General features: G+C 37.0%; 1 protein-coding gene across 4 annotated transcripts in view; it reads right to left on the reverse strand.

Annotated features, from left to right (window-relative positions):
• The window catches only part of RASA2 (RAS p21 protein activator 2), a 46,861-nt gene that overhangs the window by 27,552 nt on the left and 5,062 nt on the right, over positions 1 to 14,247 (reverse strand). For all 4 annotated transcript variants that reach the window (XM_032697976.1, XM_032697978.1, XM_032697975.1 and 1 more), the window contains exons 2-5: positions 13,162 to 13,267; positions 7,703 to 7,806; positions 6,581 to 6,675; positions 1,786 to 1,862 (exon numbers count right to left, since the gene is read on the reverse strand). In XM_032697976.1, coding sequence (XP_032553867.1) covers positions 1,786 to 1,862; positions 6,581 to 6,675; positions 7,703 to 7,806; positions 13,162 to 13,267 — 382 coding nt within the window. The remainder of the gene's footprint in view (positions 1 to 1,785; positions 1,863 to 6,580; positions 6,676 to 7,702; positions 7,807 to 13,161; positions 13,268 to 14,247) is intronic.

The following is a 14,247-nucleotide window of genomic DNA, read 5'->3' on the forward strand; positions in this document are numbered from 1 at the left end:
CCACTATAAAAGTAGACACATTCACAATTATCTTTAAGTTATAAAGATTCCTTGATGTACAACAAGTTTCCATTTCATCTGAATTATCAGCCTGCAACAGCTGCTAAAGCATTACCAGTTTCACTGGCTTAGTTCTATCACAGAACCAGATTCTCTTTTCATACCAAGCAAGTTAGTGAACAGCAGAGACTACTCTGGGGGGTCCTGCTCCAACTAAACTAATCCTCTTGGTTTAGATAGTTGACTAAAACAGAAAGAACATAATCTTCACTTCATAATGCAAATTACATTACCAAAACTGACCGTGTAGTGGTCTCCCCCTGCTCACTGAGTCTGATCTGAACATGACTGAACAAGTCACTACAAACAGAAGACCACACACCATTTCCTCTCCTCGCAGTTTCGCAATACAACCCACGTTTTCATCTAAATGCTCAAAGAAGATTTTAAAAAAACCTCTCACTCAAATAAATCTAAGCTAATGAACAATGCAGGAAAGCAAAATTAAAGAATCTTACTACTTTTTGAGTTTTTAGTTTCCCCTTAGTCTTTATAACTCCCCTGTCTGTATCCTTTTCTTCACATGGCCTATCCCACAACCTGTCTGGAGACAAGTGCAGAAAAGCCTTTTTTCTGAACTGCAGTAAGGCTGGCTTGTTCCTGAACCTCATGCTGAGACACAAGAGAACACTGTCCGTCTCCCTGATCTCCACAAGGTACTGGTTTGCACTGGTCTCTTCAGTGAAAGCAGTCAATCTCTCAGAGACATGTAACATAGAGGGCTGTCAGACTTCCAGAAATAAAGGATAGTATTAGTTTTTAGAGACCAGTATCCTCTAGTATGCCCTTATCAGATAAACTTTTTATGAGTGTCAAAACATTTTTGTACAGCTATATTTGCATTAGCTTTGTACCAATTTCTGTATTTAAATGTGTTGATTAACAGTGATAAAAAGAAACAGAATGTCCAGTACATGTGGAATTTTGGCCTTCTGTGACTAACGACTGTAACCTGTATATTCAGACTCCAAAGCCATCACTTTGGATCATTACCAAACACAACTCTAAAAGTAACAATAGAGGAGTTACTATTTTCCAGTATTTCTCATTCTGCGCTTTTGCTTTAATACCGGCAAAATTTGTCTTTTTGAAATAACATCTATCAAAAATTAATTGTTTCTATGATGCTCTTTGACACACTTTAACATCTTTACACTTTGGAGTCAAAATATGAAAGCTCGTGACATTGTTGCTAAGAAGTTTTCCTGAAATGTGGCTGCTCCAGAACCACAACTCCTATATTTTTTTTTCTATTAACATTCCTTATCATGGTTAACCATGAGAAACTAATTCTGAAGCAAAACTAGGAGTGGATTTTCACATATCAACCCAAAATATTACTACTGAAAAAGTAATTTCTGTTCCCAACACCACCAGCAGCAGCTCAGTTCTGTCAGTAATAGCAGTACTACAAGTTCTGGCTGTCAGCTACACTGGACGTTCCCAGCTTTCTCACCAGACCCAATTCAGCTGGAATTACAAGACACTAATCCTAACAGTCCTAATAAAAGCGAGTGCTTTAGCAGCAACAGAGATGAGCAGCTGTGAAAAGCTTCTGCAGGAGTTCCCTAAGCATATACCCATTCCCTCATAAGGTAGGCTCCAGGGAAAGTCATATAAAAATGCTATTGGTACAGGTTGTGCAGATATCCAGTATCAAGAGAGAAAAATCACATAATGTTCTAACAAACAAACAAATATTAAAGAATTGATGTATTTTCTTACTGTACTACTAGTTGCTGGCACACAGATCCATTATCTGTTATCAGTTCATTCAGTTTTAATTCAAGGTGAACTTTTCCCTGAAAAAAAAAAACCAAGAGAGAAACACAAATAGTTTTAAAAGCCCTTCTTTTAAAAGTAGGAATTAGAACAGTAATATAGTTTACAGACAGAAGTTATTTAATGTATTTCCAACATAACCACTTTAAAAAAATACCTCATCTAAAGCAAGTAGGGTATGATGGATACACTTGAACTTTGAGATAATGATACAGAAAAACATTATCTCCAACTGCAGACAGAACAGGAATTGGTCAAGCCTCCATAAATTTAACATACACAAGTATTTCTTCAGCATGAGGAAGTATCAAGAGCAAGTGTCTCTCTCAGTTATTTTGTCCTAATCATGGAATGAACAATCCTTGCACAGACAGCAGATTTATGGACGTTTCAGGAGAAAGTTCTAAAATGACCTTGGACTCTGAAGGTGGTTGGGCATATCTAGAAAAGTAGAATAGTGTGCAGCAGCCATAACCAGCAGCATTTAACATCCAGCTGTGAAATCCTGTCCATCACACCAGACTGAAGATCATCTAGAAATCTACTGTGCACCCCATTGCAGCTTTCAACTATCTCATGAAGGCTGCTGATATACTCATGAAACAGCAAACACAGTCAAAGCAGAGGAAAAGGTGGCAATAGGTGCTAAACCCGGCTTCCTCATTTTCTTCCTCTCTATATGGTAGGATATATTAAGAAAAATGATCCATAAATTATGGCACACCATGGATTAACTTCAGAACTCAGCAAGGGCCAACCTACTGTACCATGTCAATACAAGGCTTCAAAAACTTCAAACCATGATATGCAACTTTCTTGGGATGACCAAAATTTGGTATCTTAACCTTACTCCAAACAGCTACCGCCTGAACAACACCTGCTACTCCTTTCAGTGCCTGGCTATCTGTGCTGGCTTTCACATCTAAGACAATCAGACACTGACAGCATCTTTCCTCTAACAGTGTTCTCCTTAGTATTCCTAGAATTTGTCTATTTGCTAAATGGAGCATCAGATGATACTGGTCTGCCCACAACCAAAATTCTCAGGGAAGGGATCCGGAAGGTGATTTTCAAGCGTGACAAAGGCAGCAAGTCATAATCTGAACCGCAGCTTTGCTGTACAACACTAAAATGGAATTAAACCCCTGAGCTGACCTTGCACACATTTCTACAGCAGTTATGTTTTGACATAGAACTGAAATGTTGTTATTGTAAATCCCCTGGGGCAAAGGCTGCGTTTCCCTCTCTGTACGTCACATGGGAGGAGAAGTGAAGCTTCTTTTACAAGGCAGTTTTAAACGTAACTGTTTTGGGATGCCTGCCAAGTGTTTTGCAAACTGTTACTACATGGATTGGAACACAGGTACGTTAAGAAAGTATTTGTCAAGCAGAGAAACTCCATTACAAAAATAGATTTACAGGATACTGATGCATACCAACAGCCTTACAAGGCAAAGTTTTTGAATGATAAATGAAAAAACATTAGTAGTACTTACTGTAATAGCTGACTTAATTAGTTTTAGAAAACAGATCCTGTGAATGTCCTAAACATCTTTTTTTTGCTTTAAAAACCAAAACCCACAAATTGTGTTCTACACTGAACAGTAGCACTAAAACAGCATCTTACTGCTCCTGAAAACTACCTGTGGATGTAGTTTGTTCAAAACCCACTACCATGATGACTACTTACACGTGGCTCTAAGTAAGTATTTCCCCAACAAGCACAGAGAGTTTTGGGTACATTTCTGTTTTGTTTGTTGAGAGCAGCGTGATGGTTTCCTAAAGTGGCTGATCTGCAGATCTATATCAGAACTTCTGACATAACACGCAACCGGGTTTGAAAGGTGGCTGTACAGATGAGGTTTAGTTCAAAACAGAGAAATCAGCCATCCTTATATACTAAATAAACAAACAGTGCACTTCATGGGAATGCACTTTTCATCTGTAAATCTCAGGGTTGTTCAGAGGCAGATAGGTACCATTTTAACTTTACAAATGGACTTACAATCGATTTTCAAACACTGATCAGAGGAAGACAGTTCATTACTTCAGTAATTATAAATTCTATCAATTTTAAGAGAAAAGTGAATGTTAAAGATACCTTGAAAAACCTTAGAAGTGCATGAAAGACTTTGATCTTATCAATGTATTCTGCAAGTATAGATCAAATCTCTATAAATGTTTCTTGAATTACAAAGATCAAGGGCATGTTTAACCATATGACCCCATTTCAAAACAGATAAATTAAGATTTTATAAATAAAAAAGGGAGCAGAGCAGATGCTTTCTAAAATCTAAGTAATTTTTACATACTTTCAATGGCTGGGGAGAGGCCACTCTCCTTCCATACACACTTGAAAGGAAACACCTATAATCCTTTTCATTACAAACTGATACCAACTCAAGCACACAGTGCTTTTACTCTGCTGAACTTTTAATCACCTCCACTTCAGATTAGCTGTGATCCAGAATAGAAAACAACTGGTCTACAGCTCCTGCAGTAGGACTGAATTGTGACTCTTGAGAAGCTCTAAATTTATTACGAGTAAGGTGGTTTTGGAAAATGGCTGGTCTGTTTATTTTTCCACTGCCCCAATTCAGTTTTATTTTGTAGGGATCAGCAAGTTTAATTCTTGCTAATTCCACAGAAGACATAACATTTAACATACTTCTAAGCCTTTCTAGAAACTATCCAAGGTAATAAAAAACTCAAATGTCTTTGCTGTGACGCTTTAATTTGTCCTACTAAGGTAGAATTGACAATTTCTCATCCAGGCTACAAGACCTGACGAACTACATCTACAACACTCATATGTACCTCCACCACTAACATACCTGCTACACAGGCTGCTAATGATACCAAAGTTAACACAAAAAGAACAGATGATTGGTACATAAAAGCACAGTTTTCTTGAAACAAATGCAGGGGAAAAAAAAAAAAAAACCAAAACAAAACAACAACCCCTCAACCAAGCAACTGCAAAGTGCCCTGAGTATAATCATGGAACACAAAATACTTCTACACTATTCTATTGCCTTACATCCATCATAAATCCTGGAAAATACCCACCTGGAGGGGACCAGAGGAACAAAACAATCAATTACATGTCATGAGGAGAAGAAATATTTTGTTTTCCTCCAAACTGTGATTTAGCTCTATAAACGTTCATGCACTTCTTCTGCACATGTACTGTGTGACAGCCTGCTACTTTCAGCCACGTCTGACCAACAGTCTTGGACATCTCCTAGGAATACATTTCAGTACTGGATGGCACATCCAAACCAACAAGATTTCAGCCAAATGTGGCAGATGGGAACCAGTCTCAGCTCTGCTCTTAAAAATTTTATGCAAAAATAAATCAGGACAGTGGAGAAACCTACCCAAATGCTCTAACTCAAGGAAAGAGAAACATGAGGAATGCACACCTCAGCAGAAAAGGTCATCTTTTAATGGAAGTGTCATGCAGGACAGTGCTTTACACATGTCCCAGCCACAGAAAAGTATCATTAAGAGCTTATGTTCTGCTGTGAGTAACAAAGCCATGGAAAATTAAAAACTTTTTATTTCCAATATGTAAGAAATCACTAAACTCTATATTAATGGAGTATTACAATTGAATTTTCACATCCATTTTTATGACAGAAAAAAACAGTAACCATGACAATGTGTAATTCAAAGCAGAAACTGCCTTTCAGTTTATATCTGGAAAGTACTCTAGAATATTCAGATTACATGGAAGAATCTCAAGAAGAATGAGAAAAGTTGCAGCTGGACAAGATGATCTGAAGGTCTCTTCCAAATGAACTCCTGTATTCCATCCTATCCTAACTGAATGAGGACTGATTTTCAATAAATAAGAGAAAGTGGTATTCAGACATTTTGAAAATCTGTCTTCATATAAAGAAATCATATGCCCTCCTATATACCCAACAGCTGCAGGCTAAACTTACAGCTCATAGATGATTAATCCTGGAAAATAATGAGAATTCTGTGCCTATTCACTTCTTGTAGACATAGACAGGGTTCTCCCTACCCAGAGGGACTTTCAGGTTACCAGTAAAATATAAACACTGACAAGTCTAAGACTTTTGCCCTCAGGCAAATCTGAAAAAAAACTATTAAAATCTAATAGTTTATCACAGCAACAAGGCTAAGAGATTCTCAAGAATACTATTTTGCTCTTGAAACCAAAAAGAGAACTGCTACAATTTCTAGAGTCATCTCATTTTTACCTATTACTAGGACAACCCTGTCCAAAGAATTTGAACCACAGACCAAAATACAACTCTGAAGTGCAAGTTATTTGATACTGAGTGCAAAAAGTATTTCAAGATAAGATAAATGAGCACAGTACAAGTACCTTCAAGTTTCAGAGACCAACCATTTCATGTCACACAATCAGTCACTGTTTCAGTTCACATCAAAAATGACAAAAGAAAAAATTATTCAGGAGTTTCATAAATCATTCACCAGTCTCAAGTACATGGCTCCTCTTGCAAGCATTTTAGACACCAAAATACCGTTAAGGCTCTTCCCAAACAGTTGCTTTTAAGTACCAACAGGAACAACACAACCAGTTTAAAAGTGAAGAATATGCATTATTCTCTAACCCAACTGAAAGACACAACTGTCTCATGAGAATTAGATGTTAAGCCCTATCTCCTACAGCTCAATACAAATTTCTACCATCACATGCCCTTATGTGTATTTAACTTTGAAAATGCAATTTAGTAGTTACCTGAACCTCTGAATTAGAATCAACAGGTTGAAGCATAAACCAGTTCTCTTTTCCCGTGTAGTTGCATAAATCTTCTTTTTTGATTGACACCTTTCCTAAGGGACAGAGAGATAAGCATAAATATCACTTTCATCTGAATAGAACAAATATTTAAATAGGTTTGAAGTTTGATCTTTCCTAAACTCTCTTTTAGGCTTTTTTTTAAGCTTATGATGTGATATTAAAAAAACGTGGAAACAAAGAATATCATGGATAAGTAAAGCAGAAAAATAATTTATATAAAGCTTGATGACGTTAATTACCATTTGTTATCTTGGATCTCACTAATAAGATGATGAGGTAAAATAAAGAACACACTGGAGGCTGGAAATAACATAACAGATTTGAGAGAACAGAAACGGTGTTGAAGAATGTTTAAACAGGAAACTGAAGTACATGCCTTCTACTTTTCTGATTGCTATTTGGAAAGCTGTTATTATACCAAATTATCTGGCATCCTGGTGCAAATTATTTCCTTCCTCAATTCAAGTAATGTGAAGCTTCTTCCACAGCAGACTGTTAGAGCTTTATAGCAACTATATCCAAACATCAGCTGCAATAAAACCATTATACAGCGGGAGAGAAAAAAAATTCACCTCCTGTAATTTTTCACCTAAGCTACATAAGTTGCTGCAAAATGCTTTGTAAGTCACTAAGTCACAGGTTGCACTGACAGGGAAAAAAATTATCTATAAATAGTTTTAAGAATTATTCCACAATTGTAATTATTGTGGAATTATTCCGCAATTCATTCTTTAAAGATCTACCAGTAGTAACAATTATTCATATATTCCAATGAAGTAGAAGTGGAGAAGAAACAAGCAGAATTACAAAATCATATTGAGACCATAATAAGATTATAAAATGTCCTATTAGCCTAAAAAATAAACATATTTTATTATAACAGAATAAAGCAAGGAAACAAAATCCCGATTTTCAAAATTTAAAGAAACATTTAAGTGCCCTATACACAGTGTTTTGAAAAATGCATCACCAATAATTGTATCCCTAATCCTACAGATAATGCTACTGAAAATGACCAAGTGTTATGCAAGATGTAGACAGCACCTCACAGACACTCACCAATACGCAGGTCTTTCTGCAAAACACTTTTATCATAAATGTAGAAGGATAACCACTGGAATGTTCTTGGAATCTCAAAGTAAAACTCTTCCCCAAAATAAGGGCTGAAAAGGAAAACTCAAAGTTAAAACAGAAAAACACCTTATGACATTTATATTGAAGATGTACATTAAAATGCTGCATTTTTACTGCTGTCCCAGACTGTAGCACTACACTCACCTGCCAAAGCCATTCCCAGCCACTTCATTACAAGAACACACAGTACCACTGCAATGCTGCAATGCCTCAGGTATGCACAAGAAAGGAAGAATTCAGAGCACACACAGAGAAAGTGTTGTCTCCTCTGCAACTTCTATTTTATTTTTCTGTCCTGAAATTATTCTAGTCGGTTCTCTACCCATCTCAGATGACTTCCTGAGACACTCACAGGTTAAATAACACTAAAACACAATTTATTTAATTACTGCAGTAACTGACATTTGCTTAGCTCTGACTTCCATGTCAAACTTGCTGCTCAAAGATTCAGACTTGTGGAAGGAAGCCCTAAGCATTAGAAGCCATAAAACAGAACAGTAAAAAAGAGAATGTTAATTTCAAATACACACGTTCTCCCTCACACTGAAATGGTCACCACACTTCTGCATCTAGTGAAGTTCAGTGTAATGTTTACAGTTCACCCTATTTAGGGCCATTTGCATGTCCCTCTGCAGAAAAGATTCTGGGTTCCTCTATGTTACACATCTTTCATACAACGTGTTGGTACCTTCACTCACGGAATTTATATTCCCACTAAACTTAAGGAATACTTATTGATGGAATCAGAGCCAGCAGTCAGAACACTGTTTCAAGACTGAACAAAACCACAATGCTGCTTGTGTCACTGCAAGTGGTGAGTTCTGAAAGTCAAGTGCATCCACAAACAAAACTGCTATTTTAGAACAACTGAATTCTTAAAAGCCTTAAAATAGTTTCAATTCCAATGTATTAACATCACCAGGGAAAGGTGTTCAGGTTCATGAAACTAATTTTATACAGTAAAGTACTGTGATGACAGTTATACCACACCCAGAAACAAAGGTTGGGAGTTTTTTTGTCTCCCAGTAAAGTACCATTCTGACACTGTTGTATTACTAAACTAATACAAATACACTTATTTTTGGAACAAGCAGTTCACATTATTAGGTACTCAAAGGATATCAGGAAAAATAGGCCACCATCCCTGCTCTCTTCCCTCCAAAATAATCACAGAAAAAGAAAACACCATCTAATGCTTAAGGACAACGGCTCATTAAAAAAGTTAAAAAGAAAAGCTTATAACTAACTTAAAAAAACTTAAAAACTTCTGGGAAAGAACAGTTGAAAAATCCAGTAATGCAAATGTCTAGGATAGATGTTTAGAAACAAGAGCTTTAACTGCAGGAATTCATGATAAGGAATTTCACAAGTGAAAATGTTCCTTTCGTTCAAACACAAACCTTTTACCACAGGCTTCAAAACAGGCAAATCAGTATCAGCCTTCGCACTACACTGAGAAATAACGTAGGAATTATCAGTTGAAAAATTCACTTGCAGTTTTTCAGCTACCCATTTTCCCCTCCTTTATTAATAATTTCAAAGCCAACCAATTCTGCTTTGATTTCAAGGGCCAGGTTCTTCTGCTCAGCACCATGACTGAAGGTATAAACTCACAAGCATTACCTTTAGCAGCAGTGCAGCCCTAAATGACCTCGACTTCCTTATTACCATCACTGCTCATTTTAATTGTATTGACACAGTAACTCAGACCAAAAAACGATGAGACAAAGGCTTATTTTAAACTTAGGTCAGTTCCACATTATGGTTTCCCCACCAGCTATACAAATAATAGTTGCAGCAGAACAAACAGAGAGGCACTACAGCGGAAAGAGGGAACAGTGGGAAAACGAGCTGGCACTGCTGTCAAGGGAAACTGCTCCTGGCTCAGCTTCAGTCAAATATCCTCAGAGGAACACCAGACTGCACATCAACCACCGCCTATCACCAAGGGTTAAGTCCTTATTCTTGATGGATCTATGTGCCTCCAATTATAATTAGTTTGGGATGAAGACTATCAGCAGAGACTTCCAAAAAACACTTTACCACCTGTATCTTATGGCTGAAGAGAGCAAACTTCACAACTACATATATCCCCCCCCTCCAGCCACCAATGAATGAAATGAAAAACCATTAACAATCACTATTATTATTTTGACTTCAACTTTACACAAAGCCTCAGAGGTTGCAAGCAAGAGCAGGTCGACAGAATGAACATAAGCAGAAGGTAACACAGTTTTGTTCATGTTGATACATTTTCCTTAGCCAAATTAACACCACTGCTTTATGAATCAGCTGTTGATTATTCTTTAGCAAAGTATGAGGCAGAGGGAGAGACTTTAAGGTAGAGAATACAAAGGATTAATAAAGAAATTCTTAGGTGGATACAGAACTGGCTGACTGGGTACAATATAGGTTAAACCAATGAGGAATAATTAAAATGGAGAACTTACTCATCCTGTTCCTCAGGGATTCAGTCAGTTTAGTACTTTCATTTGTGACTTTGATGCAAGAACTTTAAAGAGTGTGACGGATACAAAATTAGAAGATAGTGCTAATTCAAAGGAAGACCAGACTGTCATACAGGAAGAACTGGATTACAGTAATACAGGAGATTAAATTTCAGTGTGTGACACACTCCTCTGCTCTTTCCTTCTTTGCTGCATTAACTCGGCAGTTCTGTGACAGGAACTGACCAATGCCCCACGATCTGTCAGTTGATGAAAGCAACAGTTACATCAACAAGAGATTTCATTTGTGCTAAAATCTGGTATAATCTTGCACCGCCACAAAGTTCAGTTGGAAAAAAAAGAAACTGAATTTAGTTTAAATTAAAAAAAAAAAAGGAAAAAAAAAGGATACATACATACCATAACTCCCCCCTCCCCCCAATTCCTCATATTTGACCACAGACATTTGAGAGGCTCACGGATGTTTTTTAAACTTTCCAACAGAAAAAAATTCTCTTTCTTCAGAACGCACAGAAATCCCACACCATGTCAGGAAATATTTCTTGAGTCATCAGCCAAAATATCCCTCTTTCACTTCAGTATTAATGCTTGTTTTTCTAACTTTGGAAAGTCATTTATTTTACATCTGCACTCTAACAACTCTCCCAGTGTTAATGGAAGCTCAAATCCATTTGCACATTTAAAAAAAATACACTTCTTGATAGTTTCCAATCATTGTAGCCAAAACTAATTTTGATTCTATTGATAAGTACTTCCACAGATGTTTAACTAGCGGATATTCATAGACTAAAATTTAGATTACAGCTTGTATAAATTTGCAACTCATAATACAGTGACAGACTGTGAATTATGTGTGTAAGAAAAAGCAAGCAAATAATATAAAACAAAACTATGAAATTCAAAGTTGTATCTATGACTAAAATCATACTGTACTACACCTTACTGAAAAGCAATTTATAAAGTTTTCAGACTAATAAGAGATTGGAGCTTTCATCTCCTGTTCCTCCTCTAGGTTAGTACAGTATTCTAGTTTAACACAGCAGTAAGCACCAAGATGCTGTAATTACTGCATACACACCAGCAATCAAGTGTAAGCATCCAGCTCTGGTTGCTGCTAACAGAGGATGAGTTATTTTATTACATTTCTCCAGTTTGTTTGGAACCCAACTCGTGCAGTGAATCCAACTTAGAACAGCTCTAATTCAGAGGATGAAGGAGTTACCTGTGAAGTAACAGTGGGCTCTAACTCGTAAAACAATGTTCTCAACTTCAAAATATTAATTTCTTATCATGTGAAAAATTCTCAATTTGAGAGGGAGGAGGCATGAGTGTTATTTGAGGCCTTTCTCTCCCCAACTGTGTTTTGTTATAGTGAGATTTTCTTCTTCATTTCCTCTGTAAAGTACTAACATCATTGTTCTCATTTAATCAAGTTTCAGTTTTAAAACTTCAATACTATAAAAAAAAAATGGATGAATCTAAGGTGTTCTATCAAATGTTTTACTATGCAACTAATACTTCTTTTATTATCGGGTGGTGCAAGTATATAAATTTAATAGTTCTTAAACGGAACACAATAAAAATGTCTGCCAAAACATCATATTTAACAGGTCTTGTTTCTAAGCATGGCAGTAACTTTTAGGGTTTATATGATTAAATTGGATAGCAAAGTCTTTCTTTTTCAAAGATATGCTGGGTTGGGTTGTTTTTTTTTTTTGCTCATCAAACTACTGTCTATTTTAAGGTGAAATGTTTTCTCCTTTATCAGTACAGTCTCTTTAACATTATTCTCTGAAGGATTACTCAGTTGAGTTTGTTTGGTACTCAATCTCAACTGCAGACAGGAAAATTCTGAAAATTTTATGAATCTGACTACAGCAATTACAGATCAGGAAAAAAGCAAATGCCACATATATGCAATCAGGAGCAAAATATTTGTTCCTGATTGTGTATATGTGCCATATGTTTTTCATGCAGAAGCATAAGGAGGCTTTGAAATGATGTCCTGAAAAAGTAAAACTCCCTATTTAAGTTTGCCATGTGAGCAATATGCTGTTCCTCACCTGGAAACATCTGGAGAGACAGCTCAAAGAACAAACACCTACAATAAAGCCCCTGGAAACAGGAATTAGGAAAACTTGCAAAAGTTTGAGCAGACTTTCTGGGTTTTAAGAGGAAGGTTTAATGTCACCTCCAGATAACTGAAGCTGTCGCTCAGATATTCTGAACAATGCAGTTGCAGTGATGCTTCAGTATGAGCCTCAGTTTTGAGGTATAAAAGCATCTACATCTCTGCAGCTTTGTTAGCATGACTTTTTTGTTTGATTGTTTTTAAGGCTGTAAAACAGCAGCAGAATCTACAGGTCAGTGCTGCTCAGGGAGGCAGAGCAAATCATTCTCTGTGGGTACTGGTTACAGTTCCCAGAAGAATTTCAAGAAAGAATGAGGCCTATTCAGGGGGACATCCCACAGCATAGAAAACTCTCATACATGGAAAAGTTCCGGTCCCTTCATTCTAGAAACAGGTTTTACCAGAAAGACACTAAGAGCAGAACTCCACCAATACAGTCCAATTGCACGTCAGAAGTAGGAAATGACATAGAGAGCAAGTATAAAGCAGATTTCTTTCCCTTGAAAACAAGTTGGTAAGAAAAAGAACATTATGATGCCTAATGGAACAGAATAAAGTACCAGCGTTTCAGCATGCTCCATTTTAAAAGCACCATTCTACTCACAAGCCTCAATTCTGTCTTCTTGCAACTACTCTTATGATTTACACATTGCTGTAACATCTGAGTAGTTGCCACAAGTCAGGTCTCATTTTAAAGAGGTACAAGCAGAAGCACATCCACATCTTGTTTTTATTCAGAACTCGGGCAGTCTTGCTTAGCATATCCATTTAAAAATTGAGCTTACCTTAAAGATTTTTCAACTACTTGTGTACGAAAAACTTCTTCTTGGTCCAAGTTTATGGTACAGAAAAAGTCTCTCATTTTGTTGGGTACTAAGTGTTTGGCGTCATCTGTAAATAAAAAAAAAATTACTGCAAATACTGAAGGGGGAAAACCTGCAAAATATTAAGTACAATAAGTTTACAGTTTTAATGTGTCCAAAATTAATGTTTCCATTCAGTTAGCACATGCATTTCCATATAAATTTTCAATTCATAAGCTCCAAGAGGGCACAGCAATTGCTACATCCAGCTTCACGTGGAATGAGAGTCGACAGGACGAGACACACACTGACTCACAAGCACCACTTCCTGCAGCACCTGCACTTTCCCTTGAGAGGTCTCATCTCGGGCTTGACCCTGCACAGCTTGCTAAATCCCAGCAGCCTGAGGTGATGTGGCATTAGGTCATAACACCAAGACATGACCTGGCTGAGCTACTGTTCACTTGGTATTTTCTCTGCAAATACTTTGGCTAAAGGAAGCTGATTAATAAGAACTTGCCCATCAAATCGCTGTTTCATTTGCCACAATGAGTAGCAGGTTTTAAGTTGGCTGAACCTTTGAAAATACACCAGTCATGAGTACTGTTTTACTTTTTCCTAACTGTCTGGTCTAGTAGAAGGGGGAAATAATCACCTCCTGACTCATTGTAATATAGATAAGAACAAGCAGAAAAGGAAGTTTCTAATGAGAAAGAAAGATTGTCAACAAAAGAATACAAAGATTTGCTGGGTATTCAGGCTAGGCCACTGCAATAACAGGCTGGACATAAGGCAGCCCTTTCTGGAAATAGTTGCTCCTAAGCAGTCACAGCTAAAACCAGTTCCCAATGTTCAAATTGGAAAGCTCTTCTGAGATGTGAATGCCACAGACGTCTACATCAAGTTATGGTAACACTGTCCTTCAGCTAAACAGTTATTTCCCCCCAGATATTTCCTTCCCCTCTGAATGTTTTTTAAGACAGCAAACAGACACTTCTCAGCTTTTATTCTGCTAAAAACCTACAAGCTTTTCTGGAACTCTCTCCTGGGAGAGGCTCCTAATTGGTG

The sequence above is a fragment of the Chiroxiphia lanceolata genome, chromosome 10 (genome assembly GCF_009829145.1).
Source record: "Chiroxiphia lanceolata isolate bChiLan1 chromosome 10, bChiLan1.pri, whole genome shotgun sequence".
NCBI lineage: Eukaryota > Metazoa > Chordata > Aves > Passeriformes > Pipridae > Chiroxiphia > Chiroxiphia lanceolata.